The sequence below is a fragment of the Nerophis lumbriciformis genome, linkage group LG20 (assembly GCF_033978685.3).
Source record: "Nerophis lumbriciformis linkage group LG20, RoL_Nlum_v2.1, whole genome shotgun sequence".
NCBI classification, from domain to species: domain Eukaryota; kingdom Metazoa; phylum Chordata; class Actinopteri; order Syngnathiformes; family Syngnathidae; genus Nerophis; species Nerophis lumbriciformis.
Genome location: NC_084567.2, coordinates 22,418,911 through 22,443,689, shown reverse-complemented (window position 1 = coordinate 22,443,689; position 24,779 = coordinate 22,418,911). Strand labels below are relative to the sequence as shown.

General features: G+C 40.6%; 1 protein-coding gene across 3 annotated transcripts in view; it reads left to right on the top strand.

The window, feature by feature from the left end:
* The first annotated feature begins 3,693 nt into the window (after nucleotides 1-3,693).
* The window catches only part of lg20h18orf54 (linkage group 20 C18orf54 homolog), an 81,145-nt gene continuing 60,059 nt past the window's right edge, over nucleotides 3,694-24,779 (top strand). For all 3 annotated transcript variants that reach the window (XR_009817430.1, XM_061980590.1, XM_061980589.1), the window contains exons 1-3: nucleotides 3,694-3,809; nucleotides 5,638-5,773; nucleotides 9,411-9,555. Coding sequence is in view for 2 of the 3 variants with exons in the window: in XM_061980590.1 (XP_061836574.1) it covers nucleotides 5,639-5,773; nucleotides 9,411-9,555 (280 nt within the window). In the remaining variant the exon portion in view is untranslated. The remainder of the gene's footprint in view (nucleotides 3,810-5,637; nucleotides 5,774-9,410; nucleotides 9,556-24,779) is intronic.

Here is a 24,779-nt window from a genome sequence, read left to right as displayed (position 1 = left end):
CAGACCAAAGCAATCATTGGACTAGGTTACAGTTAATCCCGCCCACTAACTTTGATGGTTGAGTTTGACAGATAAAATAAATTCATGAAGGCTTCAAAGACTTCAAAGATTATTTTCCCGCGGAAAACAGAGGTATAGACATGAATACAGGAGGAAAGGAGAAAGGACAGAGTGGGAGTGAACGAATTATGCTCCATAGATAGAGACATACATAGAGACTAGACCCGGAAAGGCGAGGAAAATGCAGAATCAGGAAACAAAAACTGAGACACGTTAATTGTACATGCCAGTGGTAGGTCGTCAGAACCAGCAAGGCTTTCTCTGCTAGCCTAACATAAATTATGAACATAAATTGAGAAAAGTTAATTGCATTTCTAATTTCTTTCCTTAAAAATATAAAATGATCCATCATATTCTTTTCACTCCAGTGTTACTGTTTTCACGTTAGAGCTTTTATCTCAACATAGCTGGCTTGTTGCCAGCGCGTTATGAAATCTCCTGGAGGCCTTCTGAATCAACAACATGGGGGTCTGAGCATTGTAGGAAAATGGGGCACATACAGTTGATAGACAGTTGCGATAGCCAATCAGGGAGCAAAACGTTGATTAGGTTGCAGATATATTTGCAAGGCCAATTTTAAGAAGGACATTTCAAGAGGAGCTAGATCCCGTGAGACGAGGTCGGCCGACCCCAAGCTCGCTAACCTGTCCGAGCCAGAGAGGGTTTGTTCGCCACTTCCAATCAAATCAACCATTGTCTTACGGCTTCCGATGGGTTTTGCAAATTGTAAGTTCAAATATTTTATTTCTATATTTTTTTAAGTTTAATATATTTTTGCAATTATTTTAATCTTGACAGTACCACGTAGAGATACGTTTTAATTGCTGATGCTGGTTTATCGATTTTCAAATGCACCAAGAAATAGCCCGTTTTGTACACTATTGAGGTGATTCAATACGTAGCAGTGCACAAGTGTGTTTCTGTGTAGTATTTCTCCAACCATGGTCATCTGGTGACATACATTATTGTATTATGAGAGGTATTTATTAAAGTTAGATTAAGTAGGACATCACAAGGCCTTTGTGTGAAATGTACGGCCCGCCACTGGTAATACTAATCTGCCAAAGACAAGCTAACATTTACCTGGATGCTACTTTTTCTTTAAGTTTTGCACATTTTAATTTGCTATGTTTTGTTGATGTTGTGCTGTTTCACTGTAAATACTGTAGTTGGAAATTTACAAATAATACACAATCAGATACAACATTCAACAATCACATTAGACTTTTTATCTAATTGAGATTAGTCGTTGTTTTTATATTCGAGTTGTATATGTAATATATATATATATATATATATATATATATATATATATATATATATATATATATATATATATATATATATATATATATATATATACACTCGCAGCCGAGTGTGAAGCGACTGGGATGAGAATCAGCACCTCCAAGTCCGAGTCCATGGTTCTCGCCCGGAAAAGGGTGGAGTGCCATCTCCGGGTTGGGGAGGAGACCCTGCCCCAAGTCGAGGAGTTCAAGTACCTAGGAGTCTTGTTCACGAGTGGGGGAAGAGTGGATCGTGAGATCGACAGGCGGATCGGTGCGGCATCTTCAGTAATGCGGACGCTGTATCGATCCGTTGTGGTGAAGAAGGAGCTGAGCCGGAAGGCAAAGCTCTCAATTTACCGGTCGATCTACGTTCCCATCCTCACCTATGGTCATGAGCTTTGGGTTATGACCGAAAGGACAAGATCACGGGTACAAGCGGCCGAAATGAGTTTCCTCCGCTGGGTGGCGGGGCTCTCCCTTAGAGATAGGGTGAGAAGCTCTGTCATCCGGGGGGAGCTCAAAGTAAACCCGCTGCTCCTCCACATCGAGAGGAGCCAGATGAGGTGGTTCGGGCATCTGGTCAGGATGCCACCCGAACGCCTCCCTAGGGAGGTGTTTAGGGCACGTCCAACCGGTAGGAGGCCACGGGGAAGACCCAGGACACGTTGGGAAGACTATGTCTCCCGGCTGGCCTGGGAACGCCTCGGGATCCCCTGGGAAGAGCTGGACGAAGTGGCTGGGGAGAGGAAAGTCTGGGCTTCCCTGCTTAGGCTGCTGCCCCCGCGATCCGACCTCGGATAAGCGGAAGAAGATGGATGGATGGATGGATGGATGGATATATATATATATATATATATATATATATATATATATATATATATATATATATATATATATATATATATATGTGTGTGTGTGTGTAACCATTAATAATCTGAGGAGTCACTTAAGAATCGAAATACTCCCTTTCGTGAACTTTTGGTGAGCCGAGCCAAAAGATCCGACTCCCTTAGAAATATATATATATATATGTGTGTATATATATATATATATATATATATATATATATATATATATATATATATATATATATATATATATATATATATATATATATATATATATATAGGGCTTCACGGTGGCAGAGGGGTTGTGCATCTGCCTCACAATACGAAGGTCCTGAGTAGTCTTGGGTTCAATCCCGGGCTCGGGATCTTTCTGTGTGGAGTTTGCATGTCCTCCCCGTGACTGCGTGGGTTCCCTCCGGGTACTCCGGCTTCCTCCCACCTCCAAAGACATGCACCTGGGGATAAGTTGATTGGCAACACTAAAAAATTGGCCCTAGTGTGTGGATGTGAGTGTGAATGTTGTCTGTCTATCTGTGTTGGCCCTGCGATGAGGTGGCGACTTGTCCAGGGTGTACCCCGCCTTCCGCCCGATTGTAGCTGAGATAGGCTCCAGCGCCCCCCGCGACCCCAAAAGGGAATAAGCGGTAGAAAATGGATGGATGGATGGATGGATATATATATATATATATATATATATATATACATGTATGTGTGTGTGTGTGTATGTGTCTATATATATATATATATATATATATATATATATATATATATATATATATATATATATATATATATATATATACCTGTATATGACCATTAATAATCGGAGGAGTGACTTAAGAGTCGAAAGACTCCCTTTCGTGACCTTTTGGTGAGCCGAGCCAAAAGATCCGACTCCCTTAGAAGAGCCAAAAATCCCATCACTACCGGCAAAGTCCGAGCTGCGCGAACCGCGGGCTGTGATGTCACTTGCTCGCTCTTTCTTTCTCTCTCTCTCTCTCTCTCTCTCTCTCTCTCTCTCTCTCTCTCTCTCTCTCTCTCTCTCTCTCTCTCTCTCTCTCTGTGTGTGTCTCTCTCTCTCTCGCTCAATGTTTTTTCAGTCTCACATATCTTCTTTCAGACAGAGCAATCACTCAATTGGGGAAATACTACATAACTACGTGTAATGTTTTTCTAATACATAATGTAAAGTGTACTACGAATTAATGAAAAAGATGCATGATGTTGCGAAAAATCAGATTTTTTTTCACAGTTATGTTGCCTCATTGTCGTTCTGTCTACGACTTAATCTTTTTCATAATTTGTCAAACTGCACATGCGCATCAAGTGGGGCGCTGACTGTAAATATATATGGTCAGGCGCGTCAAGTTTCCGGCTGCTAAATGTAACCAATCAGAGATGGAGCCGAGACAACGAAGATGGAAAAATCAGCCAATGGGAGGCAACGAGGTACATAATCTGATCCTAAAGCAGCCAAATGCAACACTAACGTTCCCCGTCAGCCTAGAAATGCTTCTCGGAGCAGCAGGAAGTCAGCCGTTTTTTACACGACGCGAGACGGAAACCCGCCGTTGGCTAACTGCAACTTTTAAACACAACATACTGGAATTCGGTAAAAAAAAATACTTTTTCTGAATCCTTCTTGTTTTGATTAACTTTGATTGCAAGTGCGTGTTTTGTGGTTCCGTGGTAATTGCTAAATCAAATGACCATTAGCTAGCAACACGTACTGTAAAAAATGTATATGTGGGGGATTTAAAAAAAATGTTCATTAAAAAAGCCTAACACTAATTCAACATGTCAAGAATTTGTAAATGTTTTGGTTTACCAAGCTTCAATGAAAAATACATCACTTTGACAATTCAACATACCATGGGAGCAGAAATAAGTACAGTAACAGCTAGTGCATTTAATTTGACTCGTTCTCAATTTATCAGTAGTTAGGTTACTGATAACTTGCTCAACTCTGTGTTGAAGTATATAATTGTTGTGATAGTGAAAAAAACCATAAACATTTCTAATAGTAAAGTTATTGTAGTTTGCACATAGCTCATACTGTACTGTGGTACCTCTGGTTTTACTAGAAATCCATTCCAAAAGGTCAGAATCGTACGGAAACGGAATAACTATAATACATAATATATATATGCATACGTACACACACACGCACTGTATCTGGAAAGTATTCACAGCGCTTCACCTTTCAAACGTGTTTTTCATCTTTAACATTTATTTATATTCCAACACATTTACCCTCGCAAGTTAAGAGCATTTGTGAACTGTTGAGAGTGATTCATAGCGCGATTTTTGTTGGTAAATGAGAGATGAGAGATTAACATCACTCGTACATCTCTGTCATGAAAATGCCGCCCCCCTACCTAGGACTGCAGTGCAAATCAGAGCCCTCTAAATCAGGGGTGTCAAACTCATTTTAGATCGGGGGCCACATGGAGAAAAATCTACACCCAATAGGCCAAACTGGTAAAATCACGGCACGATAACTTAAAAAAATAAAGAAAAATTCAGATTGTTTTCTTTGTTTAAAAATAAAACAAGCACAAATGTACAAATGTATTTGTTTACACTTACATGTTGCTGTTAATAATTTACTTGTCCATCCATCCATCCATCCATTTCTACAGCTTGTCCCTTTTGGGGTCGCGCGGGGGGGGGGGGGGGGGGGGGGGGTTTGTAAGTTGATTGGCAACACTAAATTGGCCCTAGTGTGTGAATGCGAGTGTGAATGTTGTCTGTCTATCTGTGTTGGCCCTGCGATGAGGTGGCGACTTGTCCAGGGTGTACCTTGTCGTTATTTATATTTTTTGAATACATTGTGTGATAATATTCGTCAGTAAGCTCATTGGTGTTAATTTTCAATCTATCAAGATAAAAAAATCATATCAAAATCAAATGACAGGATGTTATTTATGTAGTTTGATAATTTTCCTCGACTGATGTACTAACATCATGTTATCAAAGATACAAATAATTGCTATTGCGACCACCAGTGGACACATTTAGAACAGCCGTTTCTTTCATTCCAAAATTTCCGGTTAATTTTTATACTTAGTAAACTCATCCCGCGGGCCGTATAAAACCTGTTCGCGGGCCTGATACGGCCCTCGGACCGTACGTTTGACACACCCGCTCTATGTCTTTGTCATAAAAGCGACTATCAGCAAAGCTAGTGGAGACGTTTGGAGACTGAAATGAATGCACGTATTGCTCTTAACAAGCACTGTGTGCTGCTGTGGGACACTCCCCCATCTAAAAGCACATACAGGCTGTCCTTTGACATTAATTAAAAAACAACAACAAAAGTTAGTTTTTAGCTGTAAACATATTTGTATTGTTTTAAATAGATTGAATGAATAAATAGATTGAAGCCCTGACTGGACTGTGCTAGAATAATACCGGACCTAACATGTTGTCTTTGCCAGCATGGACTCCACCAGCCCTGTGACGAACAATGTATCTCCAGAGTCGACCGTGACAACGTTGCTGTCGAGCTCAGGCCACCTTAGAAGCAGCCTGCTGGTGACCGACCTCAGCACCGCCTTCAAATACCAAGATAAGGTTAGTTTTGTTTGTGGTGTTGATTAGTTTTCCACAGTGTTGGATTGTCAGCAATAATTTAGTTTTTTTTATCCACTTTGCCTAACACAACCATCCAACTAATGAACAAACAGAAATATTAGAACTATGTATACCGATATAATAATTATAGCACTTTACATGTTAGGATGTTTTGTTTATCATCCAAACATTGACATGTGCTATGCATTAACTATCACACTTTTGAGTGCATACTAAGTGTGTTCATTTCTTCGGTTGCACTGATATGCAAGAGCATGTTGGTGTTTTTTAAAATTTCATTGGCTATTCAATACATATGTCATTAAGATTCAAAGTAATTTAGAAGCCACAGTTTGTACTTTTGTTTTGTACTTTTTGGCCACCGTACTATTGCCTCAGTATTTTTTCAGATAACATTAAGTGTCTTCTGCTTCATTATGATGCAGACTCGCAGTGATACCCTCCAACTGCTTTATCAAGTCAGCTACATCCTCGGTCATGTTTTTTGATCATCTTTTTTTTTTTTAATCCAACAAATATTATCTACTACTTCTTCTCAGCACCGTCCTTCACACTCACTTTCTTGCTTCACTTGTTGGACAAACAAAGTTATGTCGATCTCTAGTTATAAGTTAATGCCAAGACCAAATGTTTTGGGTGGATCTTACAGGGTTTACTCTGACATATGCTTTGTCAACTAATGGTGGGGATGTTTGTAACTCCAATTTTTGCTTGCGACCGAAAGCATAACAATTATCTCAAAATACTGTAAAGGTTGGGGCACTCTTAAAGGGGAACTGCGCTTGTTTTTGGAATTTTGCCTACTGTTTACAATCCTTTTAAAAGACAAGAAGACAAAAGTTTATTTTATTTTTTCTCTTTCCAACATATACAAATCTGCTCGTTCTTGGTGGCTAGCAATGCAGCTAATGGGGGCAATCAATTCTACCACTAAATCACTTTAAAAATGCATTCATAAACTGTCAACAATACGTCATTTACGTTCCGTAAGCTGTATGATAACCAAACGGTAGCGACATTGTTATTGTAAGAATGAACACCAAGGAACTTTTTTTCTAGCGTACCAACACATCGGCGTGCCACGGTATTAGCTGTAGAAGCTAACTACGGCAAGAGATAAGCTAGCTTTTACGTCAGCACGAAACACGTGTTCGTAATGGACAGCAAAATGTGATAAGACACCAATCTGTGCTGACTGAAAAACATGAACAGTCATATTACAGTATCTGTAAAGTATTAGTCCACATTTAAATGTTTTGTTTGTACACAGCAAGCCAGACAGCGTATGCTGTCTGTCATGGTACACGCATGACGTGCTGCATGTATCATGATCAATATAAAGTGTGACTCACTCGATGGACAGTTTGTCTGTTTGGTCCAGCCGGCCAGGAACGTTTTTTCTGGTTAATTATAGGTAAGCACACCATTTATATCGAATTCGCTTGGCTTCAAGTTCCAAATTTGCAGCTTCGATTCACTCTTATCTAACTTTCTTGGCTTCCGTCTGCTCTAACGTCTCACTCTTCCTTCGTACTGGCTTCTAGAAGCAGTAGTTCATACTCCATAATTCAGATTAAAAAAGATAAGGTTGTGAATCCTCCTTTGTCCAAAAATAGTCGTCTTTGATGTTTGTTATCGAATTTGCCATGATTAGAACACACTCGCGTGTTTGTATCCGGTAGGGCTTGTTGCCAGAAGTCAGACGTGCGCTGCTATGGAAACGGAAATAAATGGGTTGAAGAATTACATCCAGCAATGATTAAAATGAGCAACATACAGTAAATATTGTACATATTCAGGGTTTCCCGCCTAAACTAAAGTCTTAACAAGCTGCTCCGCTTAGTTCTGCCTCTGCCTCTGTCCGTACGTCTCTGCAGCACCCAGCATTGTCCCACCCACAGAACCATTTGATTGTTTACACGCTGAGCGGTAACAGCCAATCGGCAGTGTGTATTCAGAGCGCATGTAACAGCCAATCAGCAGTGCATTTTCAGAGCGTATGTAGTCAGTGCTCTGGCAGGCAGAGGGGAGAGACGGTGGGATGAGCAGAAAGGTGTTTAGCAGGTGAGCATAATGCAGCGGACTCTCCCCAAATTATAATAAACCCTTCCAAGTCAACTACTAGTAACATCAGTATGAGCCCATTGACGTTCTAGAAACATAAACGGCAGCTCAGCTCGCTCGCAGTCCTTGAGGTGAAGGCTAATTAGCTTTTAGCGTAACGTTAGCTCACTGTGCGGCGCGTGTTTGCATGCGTGTGTTACGGACAGCAAAGCCCTGTCTGTCTGAGAGAAAGACAATCATTATTGACCTACAGTTAACTAAGTTATTTCACATGACCTTTTTCTGTGTTGATTGAGCTGTGTTGAAGCAGCAAAAAAGGATATTAGGTTAAATGAAGAGTTTCCTGAAGCTGTCTTTGATAGTTGATATAATAATGTAACTGCATCAACTACATGAACTCCATGGTGTTCAGGGATGAATAGTCTCTCCTATTGCGATTGTATTACATTAATCATTAGTAATGTAGCAGCTTAGTTTTGAATGTCAGGGTCCCTGCTATCACATGTTGATAAAAATATAACATTTACATAATAAAAATCAACTACAGGCTTCCCAAATGCTGTAATAAATTAAGCATGATGAGTTGAACATATGTCAGCATGTGGCCCCACTTTTAACTCTTTTTTTCAAACGCTTATTGCAAACGCTAACTTACAGTAAGTCATTAATTTGACTTTTTAAGTCATTATTTTGACTTAGTAAGCCATTATTTTGTCATTATTTTTACTTAGTATATTACTAAGTCATAATAATGACGTACTTAGTATCTCAGGTAACTAGGACTGTTTTATTTTTACTTTACGGAAAAAAATATAGAGATATATATCGTGTATCGCCATTCAGCAAATTGAGCAGAAAACACAACCAAAAGTTGTAGGCTTCTGCACGCGACGAAGCCGGCCGACTTCACTGCAGTCTGTAGTCTATTGCCTCCCAGGCTGTGGTGGCAGCGACGAGGTGGAGACGTGATGGCGACGGGCCGAGTTACACCGATCCTTACACCCACCCACCCCCTTCCTCTGTCCCCTCCCCCTGGAGAGTCACCACCTTAACTAACACATTTTCTGGGGGAAACACTGATATTACATATTGTTATGAAGGTTTATGTTCCTACATTATATACAATATATACTTTCAGTGTGTATACAAAAAGTTGATGGAGTGTTTTGAACTTGTTTTAGAGGGCTTCGAAGGCTACAACAGTGACTCCCATTGGCCGCATCTTCCAAGCATTTTTTATCATCTTTAAAATCCCCCCGATAGAAAGACATGTGTGTTCTAGTCTCTTATGATTGTGAACAATAGGCAAAATTCCAAAACAGTGGAGTTCCCCTTTCAGTTGATGTATCACGTAGTTCAACACAATTAATATTACAAATGGTGACTATTCTTGTTGTTAATCAGCCGTCTGTTGAAAGTGTTCAAATAAATGTAATTTACAATGTCTTTTTATATTTTCAACTATAATTACATATTGTTGGTGGCTCATGAAGGTGTCATCAGTAATTTACTGTCGCTGTTTGATGGACTGATCAATATTTGCTCTCCAAAGGAGTATGACTCCGCCTCAGCTGCGTTGGAGGCCTATATCGCTGACTTTGACAAAAGTCACAACTTCAAGTCATCAATCTTCCTTCCACAAAGTCCATTGTATAACTCGAGAAGACCCCGGATGAGCACATTCAGAAACAAATCTGGTAGGTAACTACGCACTTCTCCACGAAAAAAAGTACTTCACGACCAGGTGCAACTAGGCACTGGCTAAATTGCTATATTTGTAATAATAATGTAAAGTAGTAATTAATATTTTCTATATTTCTACATAATGTGTAAAAAAAAAGTCGGTTGAACACTCAATAAAACCAGTATTAGAAAACGGGACTATTCAAACCAAAATTAAAAGGACTAAAAGGACAGTATGCAACTTTCTCACGGTAACATTTTTCAAAGCAAAATATATAACAAGAACACAATTGGCCAGCTTATGTTACCATTAGTGGTTTAACAGAACACAGGACACTCGCACAGGCGAGCGGTCCACACCGATTGGGGTGGACATGCGGTTGGGGACGTCTCTGCGCTGCTGACCTGTCTCCGCTCGGGATGGTCTCTTGCTGGCCCCACTATGGACTGGACTCTCACTATTATGTTAGATCCACTATGGACTGGACTTTCACAATATTATGCTAGACCCATTCGACGTCCATTGCATCCGGTCTCCCCTCTCCAAGGTTTCTCATAGTCATTCACATCGACGTCACACTGGGTTGTGAGTTTTTCCTTGCCCTTATGTGGGCTCTGAACCGAGGATGTCGTTGTGGCTTGTGCAGCCCTTTGAGACACTTGTGATTTTGGGCTATATAAATAAACATTGATTGATTGATTGACATTTGTGTTAAAACTGTCTATATTTTTCCTAATTAGTAAGTTGGTGTAGTAAAGTTTTTACCGGCCCAAATTAAATGATTGCTGTTTACGGCGGTCACTCACCTGGTGCTCGTCAACACATACGCACATGGAGCGCAGGCACACATAACAAAGCAGTCCAAAAGAAGAAAGGAACAATTTGCAGTCATGTTGTTGTTATGATAGAATATACATTCAATTACAGCTAACACTAAAGCCTCTTGCGTTGCATAGCTTGCGTAGGCAACGCCGTCGTCCCCCTGCCCCCTGCGTGGCCTCCCGCGTAGCCTACGTGCACCTCCCAAAAATCCTAGGTTTGCGTCACCGCCGACGCAGAACGCAGAGCTGTGATTGGTCAGTTTTTGCCAGGGATGGTCACTGAACACAGGTGAGCAGACTTTTTGCTTGAAATGCACAAATTATTGTATGAAATAAAACAACAGTAATTAAACATTTGCGTAAAAACTGATATTGTGTACTTAATATTTCATTGCGCTCTGAAAACAATTACTGAAAGTGTATTTTTCAGCTTATTGTGCTTTTGCCTCCAGAAGAAGTCACAAAATGCAAGTACGACACCTAACTTTGATTACAAATCTTGTGCTAATGGGTTCAATTCATCCATCCATCCATCCATCTATTTTCTACCGCTTGTCCCTTTTGGGGTCGCGGGGGGTGCTGGAGCCTATCTCAGCTGCATTCGGGCGAAAGGCGGGGTACACCCTGGACAAGTGGGTTCAATTCAGTCACATATTATTTCTTATGCACACACGTCTTTTTCTCTCACACACAACTTTTCTCATTCTACGTCAATAATCTTTCAGGCACGGTATATTTACAAACATTTGTGTGCTCTTAACATGACGATAGAGATAAACACCAGCATGTCGTTAACTTAACTAGTTATTTGACAGTTTTGTTTATTTACAATTACATGTTGGATCTCTCTTGTCCCAAGTCCCGAACGGCCGAATACTGTTGCAAATAGTAACATCCTGTGTCGCGATTCGTTCAGAAGTTGCACAGTCCATCTCATACTTGCCAACCCTCCCGGATTTTCCGGGAGACTCCCGAAATTCAGCGCCTCTCCCGAAAACCTCCCGGGACAAATTTTCTCCCCAAAATCTCCCGAAATTCAGGCGGAGCTGGAAGCCACGCCCCCTCCAGCTCCATGCGGACCTGAGTGACGTGTCAACAGCCTGTATTCACTTCCGCTTTCCCACAACACACGTTATAACTGTAGAATGATCGAGGGCGAGTTCTTGGTTTCTTATGTGGGTTTATTGTTAGGCAGTTTCATTAACGTCCTCCCAGCGCAACAACAGCAGTCATGTTTTATTCTACCGTAAAGCAGTTCGTCTGCCGTAAACAGCAATGTTGTTGTAATATATTGAGTTGGAGGCAATAAACAGGCGAGGTGATGAAGTACCTCTCTTTACTGTAGACTTCAGAACAGACTCAACACACTTGACGTCAGGTGCGCAACACCACGTAAATCGTTGGCCAACCAAAAAGTAACCCCAGTACGCTATAGCCAACATTCACCAGGAGATGGCAACAGACAAACATAGATCACTCTATAACATGCCTCAACCTTTTAGAAATGGAGAAGTTCCTCAAAATAAATAAACAACCCAACCAAAAAATGCAGCAGCTCAATTAAAAAACTGTACTTAAGCCACATTCTTTTTTTTTTTTTTTTAGTACTGAACTCTTAACCCTCATTTTTAAACAATAACATGCTTATTATACAAACAGTATTTGTACACCTTTAACACAGATTTTTGTACTGTCTTCAGAGATTCAGTTTTTTTGGTGGTACTCGAAACCTTTCTGGGTACCTGCGAAAGGGTGTTCAGCATGGTTAGAAAAATAGTGACAGAGAATAGAACAAGGATGGACAATTCATCCCTTAACTCAACAATGAGTAGATGAGTGTTTTGTGTGTGTGTATGTGTAAATAAATGAACACTGAAATTCAAGTATTTCTTTTATTTATATATATACATATATATATATATATATATATATATATATATATATATATATATATATATATATATATATATATATATATATATATATATATATATATATATATATATAATAAAATAATTATATATATAGCTAGAATTTACTGAAAGTCAAGTATTTCATATATATATATATGTATATATATATATATATATATATATATATATATATATATATATATATATATATGTATATATATATATATATATATATATATATATATATATATGTATATATGAAATACTTGGTGAATTCTAGCTGTAAATATACTCCTCCCCTCTTAGCCACGCCCCCCACCCCCCACCCCCCACCTCCCGAAATCGGAGGTCTCAAGGTTGGCAAGTATGGTCCATCTTCACAAAGGTTAATAAGTAAAACATCAATTTAAAGTAACCTCCATCCATCCATCCATTTTCTACCGCTTATTCCCTTTTGGGGTCGCGGGGGGCGCTGGAGCCTATCTCAGCTACAATCGGGCGGAAGGCGGGGTACACCCTGGACAAGTCGCCACCTCATCGCAGGGCCAACACAGATAGACAGACAACATTCACACTCACATCCACACACTAGGGCCAATTTAGTGTTGCCAATCAACTTATCCCCAGGTGCATGTCTTTGGAAGTGGGAGGAAGCCGGAGTACCCGGAGGGAACCCACGCAGTCACGGGGAGGACATGCAAACTCCACACAGAAAGATCCCGAGCCTGGGATTGAACCCAAGACTACTCAGGACCTTCGTATTGTGAGGCAGATGCACTAACCCCTCTGCCACCGTGAAGCCCTAAAAGTAACCTGATTATTGTAAATGATTAGTTCCAGTGTAGACAATGTAATGACGCTAGCGTCGTTAGCTTTAGCTAAAATTCTATTACGAGTGTCTGTGTTAGTGCAGAGCCCCGGCCCAAGGCGTAAGCGAATTAAGTGCTTGCTTAGGGCCCCACGGCCACAAGGGGGCCCCCAAAAATACATTTTGATTTGCATTGTTTTCATACTAGTTTAGGGGTATCTTCAGTGCAGTCCGCGAGACATCACAAGTTCAACAAGATTGTGTTTTTGCTTAAATTTATACTGCTGCAAATTCCTTTGGTATGGCATTAGACAGATTTTACCACCCTCTTGTGGAATTCAATTGAATGACTAGCTAAAACCCCCATTGATTTATTTTCTGGTGATTTGAGCAAAGCATTAATATATATGCCCCAATCCAAACACCTTTCCCCACTCATGGTATAAATTAACTATAACCAACAAACAAAGTCAACATACGGTCGCACATAACACACATATCCTGCTCATTGAACTTTGCCCTAATATTTGTGTGTGTGTGTGTGTGTGTGTGTGTGTGTGTTTATATGTATGTATGTATGTATGAATTTTACCATGGTTGAAAGAATGCAGTACGAGTTGTACAACCTGTGGTAAAGCCATATTTTCGAGGGTTATCGCCAACAAGCTGTTTTATGGATATGTGCTCTCTTACACACAAATAGACACGCATACACAAATACATACATTACAACGCCTTTTTTGCCACACAGGACAGCGTTGATTGTGATGTAACAACATTAATTTTTACCAAATTAACACTTAGGTTTGCATTGATTAAAGCAAGCTAGAACAGACTGAACAGAACAATAACACATAACTTCAACTACGTCAACGCCCCCACGGCACCAGACCCCGACGACAATGCAAAGTGAAGTACAAACGATAAACATTGAATCTTAAAAGAATGTGAAAGTTAGACTCTTACCATGTTTCTTTCCCTGACAACCTCTCTAAAGTTTTTTAATCAATCAGAAATATCAAGCAGCTAAAATGCGCCAAACATGGGGAAGTGTGGACAGAGCGTTTTACATATTACCCATCATGTACTGTAGTGTTTTTATATATGTGTAGTTTTCAATTATATATAGTGCTTAGGCAACACGGTGGAACAGGGTGCGTGTGCCTCACAATACGAAGGTCCTGGGTTCGATCCTAGGCTCGGGATCTTTCTGTGTGGCGTTTGCATGTTCTCCCCGTGACTGTGTGGGTTCCCTCCGGGTACTTGGGCTTCCTCCCACCTCCAAAGACAATGTGCACCTGGGGATAGGTTGATTGGCAACACTAAATTGGCCCTAGTGTGTGAATGTGAGTGTGAATGTTGTCTGTCTATCTGTGTTGGCCCTGTGATAAGGTGGCGACTTGTCCAGGGTGTACCCCGCCTTCCACCCGAATGCAGCTGAGATAGGCTCCAGCACCTCCCGCGACCCTGAAAGGGACAAGCGGTAGAAAATGGATGGATGGCTATAGTGCTTTAACTGACCAAGTTGACATCCATGATGTCCAATCCATCTCACCCCATGCACGGCAATGTGGAGGCCCTAAGTAGCTCCTTCAGTATTAGATTGTTACATTAACAATGCAAGAAGGAGCGCTATCGTAGTTCCTTTCTACCCACAGCCATAAGACTAATGTGATTACTTTGATGTATTTGTTTGTGGTGTGCAATACCGATGTTAGTGTTTTTTTGTTGTATTTTATCTTCTATCTATACATATGAGTGAGCTATATGCAGAGGTGGGTAGAGTAGCCAGAAATTGTACTCAAGAGTACTGTTACTTTAGAGATTTATTATTCAAGTAAAAGTAAGGAGTAGTCACCCAAATATTTACTTGAGTAAAAGTAAAAAGTATGTTGTGAAAAAACTACTCAAGTACTGAGTAACTGATGAGTAACCTGTTTGTTTAATGATGACGGCAACAAATAATGCACAAAAACATAAAAATAGCAATGAGCAAATTCAGAGCCAGGAATATCTCTTAAGCAACTAAAACAATAATAAATATTAAATAATAATAGATTAAAATAAAAAAAAATTAAGGCAAAATGAGCCACAATAACTTAACAGCACCATAGGCATTCATTGATTGATTGATTGAAACTTGTATTAGTAGATTGCACAGTACAGTACATATTCCGTACAATTGACCACTAAATGGTAACACCCCAATACGTTTTTCAACGTTAATCAATTCATGGTAAACACACTGTGCACTTCTGATTGGTGTTTCTATGCATGTGTGTGTGTGTGTGTGTGTGTGTGTGTGTGTGTGTGTGTGTGTGTGTGTGTGTGTGTGTGTGTGTGTGTGTGAGTCTGAGGTGCGTTAATAAATGTCCCCACACGATGTACATTTGACAGTGATTCATAGCAGGGAAGCTAACATCAGCCTACGGTGACAGCCAAAATATCTACTAACGTTACTTACCGCGATGTGCTTCCTCAAATTTGATGTTGAGTTCATGTAAGCCAGGGGTGCCCACACTTTTTCAGCAGGTGAGCTACTTTTTAAATGACCATGTCAAGGTGATCTACCTCATATATACATATACATACACACACATATCATATACAGTATATATATATATATATATATATATATATATATATATATATATACTGTATATGATGTAGTGTGTGAATGTGAGTGTGAATGTTGTCTGTCTATCTGTGTTGGCCCTGTGATGAGGTGGCGACTTGTCCAGGGTGTACCCCGCCTTCCGCCCGAATGCAGCTGAGATAGGCTCCAGCACCCCCGCGACCCCGAACGGGACAAGCAGTAGAAAATGGATGGATGGATGGATATATATACAGGTAAAAGCCAGTAAATTAGAATATTTTGAAAAACTTGATTTATTTCAGTAATTGCATTCAAAAGGTGTAACTTGTACATTATATTTATTCATTGCACACAGACTGATGCATTCAAATGTTTATTTCATTTAATTTTGATGATTTGAAGTGGCAACAAATGAAAATCCAAAATTCCGTGTGTCACAAAATTAGAATATTATTTAAGGCTAATACAAAAAAGGGATATTTAGAAATGTTGGCCAACTGAAAAGTATGAAAATGAAAAATATGAGCATGTACAATACTCAATACTTGGTTGGAGCTCCTTTTGCCTCAATTACTGCGTTAATGCGGCGTGGCATGGAGTCGATGAGTTTCTGGCACTGCTCAGGTGTTATGAGAGCCCAGGTTGCTCTGATAGTGGCCTTCAACTCTTCTGCGTTTTTGGGTCTGGCATTCTGCATCTTCCTTTTCACAATACCCCACAGATTTTCTATGGGGCTAAGGTCAGGGGAGTTGGCGGGCCAATTTAGAACAGAAATACCATGGTCCATAAACCAGGCACGGGTAGATTTTGCGCTGTGTGCAGGCGCCAAGTCCTGTTGGAACTTGAAATCTCCATCTCCATAGAGCAGGTCAGCAGCAGGAAGCATGAAGTGCTCTAAAACTTGCTGGTAGACGGCTGCTTTGACCCTGGATCTCAGGAAACAGAGTGGACCGACACCAGCAGATGACATGGCACCCCAAACCATCACTGATGGTGGAAACTTTACACTAGACTTCAGGCAACGTGGATCCTGTGCCTCTCCTGTCTTCCTCCAGACTCTGGGACCTCAATTTCCAAAGGAAATGCAAAATTTGCATGGTTGGTGATGGTTTGGGGTGCCATGTCATCTGCTGGTGTCGGTCCACTCTGTTTCCTGAGATCCAGGGTCAACGCAGCCGTCTACCAGCAAGTTTTAGAGCACTTCATGCTTCCTGCTGCTGACCTGCTCTATGGAGATGGAGATTTCAAGTTCCAACAGGACTTGGCGCCTGCACACAGCGCAAAATCTACCCGTGCCTGGTTTACGGACCATGGTATTTCTGTTCTAAATTGGCCCGCCAACTCCCCTGACCTTAGCCCCATAGAAAATCTGTGGGGTATTGTGAAAAGGAAGATGCAGAATGCCAGACCCAAAAACGCAGAAGAGTTGAAGGCCACTATCAGAGCAACCTGGGCTCTCATAACACCTGAGCAGTGCCAGAAACTCATCGACTCCATGCCACGCCGCATTAACGCAGTAATTGAGGCAAAAGGAGCTCCAACCAAGTATTGAGTATTGTACATGCTCATATTTTTCATTTTCATACTTTTCAGTTGGCCAACATTTCTAAAAATCCCTTTTTTGTATTAGCCTTAAGTAATATTCTAATTTTGTGACACACGGAATTTTGGATTTTCATTTGTTGCCACTTCAAATCATCAAAATTAAATGAAATAAACATTTGAATGCATCAGTCTGTGTGCAATGAATAAATATAATGTACAAGTTACACCTTTTGAATGCAATTACTGAAATAAATCAAGTTTTTCAAAATATTCTAATTTACTGGCTTTTACCTGTGTGTGTGTGTGTGTGTGTGTATATATATATATATATATATATATATATATATATATATATATATATATATATATATATATATATATATATATATATATATATATATATATATATATACACATACATACATTTATATATACAGTATGTAATTTATATTTATTTATTTTGCCGTTTTTGTTCACATGTTAAAGGTGTTTTAATGAATATACATGCATGTTTAACATATAGAGTCCTTTCTTTCATGAAGACAAGAATATAAGTTGGTGTATTACCTGATTCTGATGACTTGCATTGATTGGAATCAGACAGCAGTGCTGATAACGTCCACGTTTTCAAATGGAGGAGAAAAAAAGTTCCTCCTTTCTGTCTAATACCACATGAAAGTGGTTGGTTTTTGGCATCTTATTTGTCCAGCTTCCATATTCGTTTTTATACACTTTACAATAAATATATTGGCGGCAAACTCCATAGCTTGCTAGCTTGTTTGCACTGGCTTTCGGAGACTCTTATTTTGTTAGCGCAGGCGCGATGGAGCAGCACTTTTATTGTGAAGACAGGAACTGTGCGTTTAGTTTTTAGGCTTTTGACGGTAGGTACGGTTGAAATAAAAAAAAAAAAATGTTCCTTCACACTTTTGATTGATTGATTGAAACTTTTATTAGTAGATTGCACAGTACAGTACATATTCCGTACAATTGTGACCGCCTGGCTCTGTATGATTAGTGAAACGGAGTCCAACGTCACCACTGACTGCATCTGATTGGTGAAACGCAGGCATGCGTAGATTCTTCTTTGAAGGTCTGTCTGACAAACCAAAACAAACAAAGCGTGCATTAACAGATTGATAAAAATCAGTAGCGAGCTGAATGTAGATAAATGTAGTAAAAGTAGTGTTTCTTCTCTATAAATATACTGACGTAAAAGTAAAAGTATGTTTCATTAAAACTACTCTTAGAAGTACAATTAACCCAAAAGTTACTCAAGTAGATGTAACGGAGTAAATGTAGTGCGTTACTACCCACCTCTGGCTATATGTAGTATTTATTAAAAAATTTTGTTTTTCCATTACGCTTTACTTGTGTTATTGTATGTAAAAACCTGCACTGCAACAACGTAATTTCCCCATTGTGGGTTAAATAAAAGTTCATCCTATCCTATCCATGTTTTATAATTTCCACAAAGTTCAATGAGCAGGATGTGTGCATGTGCGACCGTGTGTTGACTGTATTTGTTGGTTATTGGTAATTTACACTATAAGTGTGAAAAGTTGTTTGAAATTGGTCATATAAATTGATACTGTGCTTTTGATTCATCAAACTGAAATTCATGGTCATTGGCCATCGTTTCAGTCAGGACGGTAAGATTACACCAACACACCTCATACTAGATGAGCCACTTTGTGCAGAAATGTGCCGCGGGCCAGTCTTCCAGTTAAACTTGTGTTGTCTCGTGGGCCGCACTGAAGACTCTGGCGAGCCACACTGAAGACTCTGGCGAGCCGCGCTCGGCCTCCGGGCCGTAGTTTGGACACCCCTATCCTGTGGCATGAAGTGTAGCATGTTTAGCCATTCCTCGTCCTCCAGGGATGATAGTTTTAAGAAACATAGTTTTTGAGGCGAGGATTAGTGATTCAGAAGTAACTAAATCACTGTCGAAGGGAAGTTAGGCGCTCGCTAGCTATGTTTTTAAGCACCGCTTTGGTGCTTATAAGCTTACCTTTACCAGCAGGTTTTAAGCCAAACACATCCATTCTCTCTCTTTTGTCTCCACACAAGAAAAATAATCATCCATAGATGACAAAAGGACTGAAAAATGCTTGCTAAAAGAAGAATACACTATATAGAACATTTATAACACAAATATCTACAGAAGCAGAAAACAAGTACAAAACATAAAAGAACAAGTTAACTGGCATACTACGAAGATGTAGAAAACAATATTACAGTCAGTTATTGGAGCAGAACAAAAACAATATGAGAGCAACATTATTAAAGCATTATTAAAAATTGTGCTAAAAAGGACTATCTTAAATACTTTATAGATGGAAATGTGAAAAATGACAATATGAACAAAGTAGTTGAAAGCTTCAATAAGTAATTGGTTAACATTGGACCAAATCTGGAGGAAAAGTTTGCAGATCCTGAGTCAGTTGAGGACTTGAATGACACCCATACTTGCCAACCTTGAGACCTCCGTTTTCGGGAGGTGGGGGTGGGGGTGGGGGGGCGTGGTCGGGGTGGGACTGGGGCGTCGTTGGGGGCGTGGCTAAGAGGGGAGGAGTATATTTACAGCTAGAATTCACCAAGTCAAGTATTTCATATATACCGTATGTATATATATATATATATATATATAAGAAATACTTGACTTTCAGTGAATTCTAGCTATATATATATATTTATTTTATTTTATATACTGTATATATATATATATATATATATATATATATATATATATATATATATATATATATAAATATATATATATAAATAAAATAAATACTTGAATTTCAGTGTTCATTTATTTACACATATACACACACATAACACTCATCTACTCATTGTTGAGTTAAGGGTTGAATTGTCCATCCTTGTTCTATTCTCTGTCACTATTTTTCTAACCATGCTCAACACCCTTTTGCAGGTACCCAGAAAGGTTTCGAGTACCACCAAAAAAACTGAATCTCTGAAGACAGTATAAAAATCTGTGTTAAAGGTGTACAAATACTGTTTGTATAATAAGCATGTTATTGTTTACAAATGAGGTTAAGAGTTCAGTACTAAAAAAAAAAAAGAATGTGGCTTAAGTACAGTTTTTTAATTGAGCTGCTGCATTTTTTGGTTGGGTTGTTTATTTATTTTGAGTAACTTCTACATTTCTAAAAGGGGAGGAATGTAATAGAGTGATCTATGTTTGTCTGTTGCCATCTCCTGGTGAATGTTGGCTATAGCGTACTGGGGTTACTTTTTGGTTGGCCAACGATTTACGTGGTGTTGCGCACCTGACGTCAAGTGTGTGAGTCTGTTCTGAAGTTTACAGTAAAGAGACGTACTTCATCACCTCGCCTGCCTCCAACTCAACAACATTGCTGTTTACGGCAGACGAACTGCTTTACGGTAGAATAAAACATGACTGCTGTTGTTGTGTGTTGTTACTGGGAGAACGTTAATGAAACTGCCTAACAATAAACCCACATAAGAAACCAAGAACTCGCCCTCGATCATTCTACAGTTATAACGTGTTTGGGCAGGCACGCTGTTTATATTGTGGGAAAGCGGATGTGAATACAGGCTGTTGACACGTCACTCAGGTCCGCATGGAGCTGGAGGGGGCGTGGCTTCCAGCTCCGCCTGAATTTCGGGAGATTTTCGGGAGAAAATTTGTCCCAGGAGGTTTTCAGGAGAGGCGCTGAATTTCGGGAGTCTCCCGGAAAATCCGGGAGGGTTGGCAAGTATGATGACACCATAGATAGAAACCACAACTGTATGTTCCTCGAAGGAGTGACAAAAGAGGAAATAATCAATATTGTGAAAAAAGGTAAATCCAAGACCTCAACTGAAATTGATATGGAAACGATAAAAAAGGTTATTAAAGAGGTTTCAGAGCCTTTAGCATACATCAGCATCCTATAATTTCAAACAGTAAAATTCCCAGATAAAATGAAAATAGCTAAAGTCGGACCAATTTATAAGACTGGTGATAAACACCAGTATACAAACTACAGACATGTTTCTCTACTTCCACAATTTTCTAAAATTATTAACAAGCTGTTTAACAACAGATTAGACAAATTCATAAATAAAAACGAAACACTCACAGACAACCAATACGGATACAGAGCCGACATCTCAACATCAATGGCATTAATTGAAATAACAGAAGAGATCACCAATGCAATAGATAGCAAAAATGTGCTCCTGCAGTGTTTATAGCTTTAACAAAATAATTTGACACAATTAATCCAGGGTGTACCCCCTTCCGCCCGAATGCAGCTGAGATAGGCTCCAGCACCCCCCGCGACACCGAAAGCGACAAGCGGTAGAAAATGGATGGATGGATGGATAATCATAGAATCTTAATAAACAAATTAGAAATGTATGGAATCAGAGGGTTGGTCTTGAACTAGGTTAGAAGCTACTTAACCAACAAAAAGCAATACGTGAAGATAGGCGAACACACTTCTACAGAGCTGAACATATTGTGTGGCGTACCTCAGGGATCAATACTTGGACCAAAATTAGTCAATCTTTATGTAAACAACATTTGTAAAGTTACAAATAACTTAAAGTTAGTATTATTTGCAGATGATACTGTGACGACCTGTCACTTCATTTCTGTTTGTGTCCTTGTTTTTGTATTTACTTCCTGTCAGTGCTCTTATTTTGTTATATTTCCTGTTTGTTCCGCTGAGCACTGTTTTTTTCTTCACCTGCCGTTGATTGGCAGCCGGTCCACACCTGCTGCCAATCAACATGTATCCTATTTATGCTTGGTCTCGAGCACTCCTCAGTGCTCGATGATAGACTCTTTATGTTGGAACGTTCATTTCTCTGTTTATGTTAATTAAAGTCATCATGCCTGCTCATCCTCCTCCTGGTTCTTGCATCTTGGGGTCAAACAAACGGCAGCCATGCGAGTTCCTCACAGTATCATCGAGCCAGAAGATTGTGTCCTCGCGAGAACCCCTGTTGGCGATGCACAGCCGACGTTCTGGACCACACAATTCTTGGAGGACTTAAAAGCCAGGTTTGTGCGGTCCCAGCCCACAGCAGGCTCTGACCTTCTCCCTCCGCCTCGACCGCCGGTTCTGGCTCTCCGACCGGCGCGGCCACCGTCGCCTTCCCTCCTCCCGGCTTGGCCTCCGGTTCCGGCTCTCCGACCGGCGCGGTTACCGCAGCCTTCCCTCCTCCCGGCTAGGCCGCCGGTTCCGGATCTCCGACCGGCGTGGCCACCGCCGCCATCTTCCCCATCGCCTGCTGTGCGTCCTGTCCCGGCTCCACGACAATCGCCTGTGCAGACGCGTCGACCTCCGGTTCCCACACCGCGTCGCACGCCGGTCTCAGCCCCGCGTCTTACGCCGGTCGCGGCGCCACGACGCCCAACACCGGCTGAACCCCCAGCACCTGTTCCAGCTCCTAGGCGGCTTCCAGCAGCTGCACCACGGCTGCTCATCCTGCCAGCACCCGCTCGTCCTGCCAGTCCGGTGAAGGCTCCAGTGGAGCCCACCGTGATGTCCCTCCTGGCCTCCTGCTGGGACTCGGCGAGGGACGTGTCCTTTTCCCTCCTACTGGCCCCCTACCGCCTGTCCCTGGCTATCGCACCGGGGGACACCGACAACCCGGAACTCCTTCGCCCAGTGGTGGACGGCGTCTGGCAGCCGCCTAGTGGAGGGGGAGCTACTACCCGCAGCGGTGCAGCCAAGCGGGTCATCCCCGCCATCGTCTCCTCCCACGGAGACATCATCGTCTCTGGCGGGCTTTCGCACGGCGCCGCCATCTTCATGGTCGTCATCATGGTCGACAACTCCTCCCATGGCGCTGTCGTCATCATCGTCACCGCCGGCTGCGCGACTTCCTCTTCATCCGCCAAAGATGCGGCGGTGTTATGGACTTCCTCCGCGCTGTCGGCAGCGATCTGCAGAACTTGCGTGTGGACCGTCGCAGCTGTTGGTGCTCAGGTACCATGCGCTTCCACCTCCTTGTCGGCCACTAATGTGGCCGTTCCATGGTCGCCCGCCTTGCCAGTTCCAGCGGCGTTCAACGCGTCGCCGCCACCTGACTTTCCCTCGCTGGCTGCGGGGACACTTGGCCTGGCGACCCTCCGCCAAGTCCTCTCTCCACGCTCCCGTAATTTTGGGATTTTTGACCGCTCTTGTTTCCAGGGAACATCTGGAATCTGTTCCTTGAGGGGGGGTGTCCTGTGACGATCTGTCACTTAATTTCTGTTTGTGTCCTTGTTTTTGTATTTACTTCCTGTCAGTGCTCTTATTTTGTTATATTTCCTGTTTGTTCCGCTGAGCACTGTTTTTTCTTTACCTGCCGTTGATTGGCAGCCGGTCCACACCTGCTGCCAATCAACATGTATCCTATTTATGCTTGGTCTCGAGCACTCCTCAGTGATCGATGATAGACTCTTTATGTTGGAACGTTCATGCAAGACTGCGTTCATTTCTCTGTTTGTTAATTAAAGTCATCTTACCTGCTCATCCTCCTCCTGGTTCTTGCATCTTGGGGTCACACAAACAGCAGCCATGCGAGTTCCTCACAGAAACAACTGTGTTTTGTTCAAAAGAGAACACACAAAATCTAATACAAATAATTACAGAAGAAATGAACAAATTAAAAAGATGGTTTGACAAAAACAGACTATCTTTGAATCTCAGTAAAACTAAAATAATGCTATTTGGTAAAAGTAGAAAGCAAATAGACGGAGTAGATATTGAAAGGGTAAAAGAAAACACATTTTTGGGTGTAAAATAGATGATAAAATGAATTGGAAACCTCATGTAAAAAAGTGGCAAGAAACACGTCAATAATGAATTAAGCAAAATATGTAAATCACTTCATATTCTTTACTTCTTGCTGGTGTTACCATATCTGAGTTATTGTGTAGAAATATGGGGAAACAACTACAAATGTGCGGTTCATTCACAAACGGTGTTACAAAAAAGATCAATTAAACTAATACATAATGTTGGATATAGAGAACATACAAAGCCCTTTTTTTTAAATCACAAATATTGAAATTCGACGATTTGCTAAATTCGTATACAGCTAAAATTGTGTACAAAGCAAACTATAACCTGCTACCCAAGAATGTACAACAATTCTTCTCAACAAAAGAAGAGAAATATAACTTTAGAGGAAACTAATTTAAAACATTTGCATGCGCGTACAACACTTAAAACCTTTAGCATATCTGTATGTGGAATTAAATTATGGAATGGATTAACCAAAGGAATCAAACAAAGCACCAATATGATTCAGTTTAAGAGACCGTTCAAACAAGTGTTCACAAAGTACACAGAACAATAATTATGCTGAACATCTTGAACCCTTTTTTTTCTTTTGAGATAAAGATTATTTATGTATTTAATATTTGTTTACTTACTATGGTATATTATTTATTTATTACTTATTTTTTCACTTTTCTGTTACAGAGAACAAGGAAATGGGATACAATTTCTATGGTATGAAGAGGGGTAGGATTAAATAAGCTCAGCTTCTTCCTACTCCTTTTCGGACGGGCTGTAAAAAAAC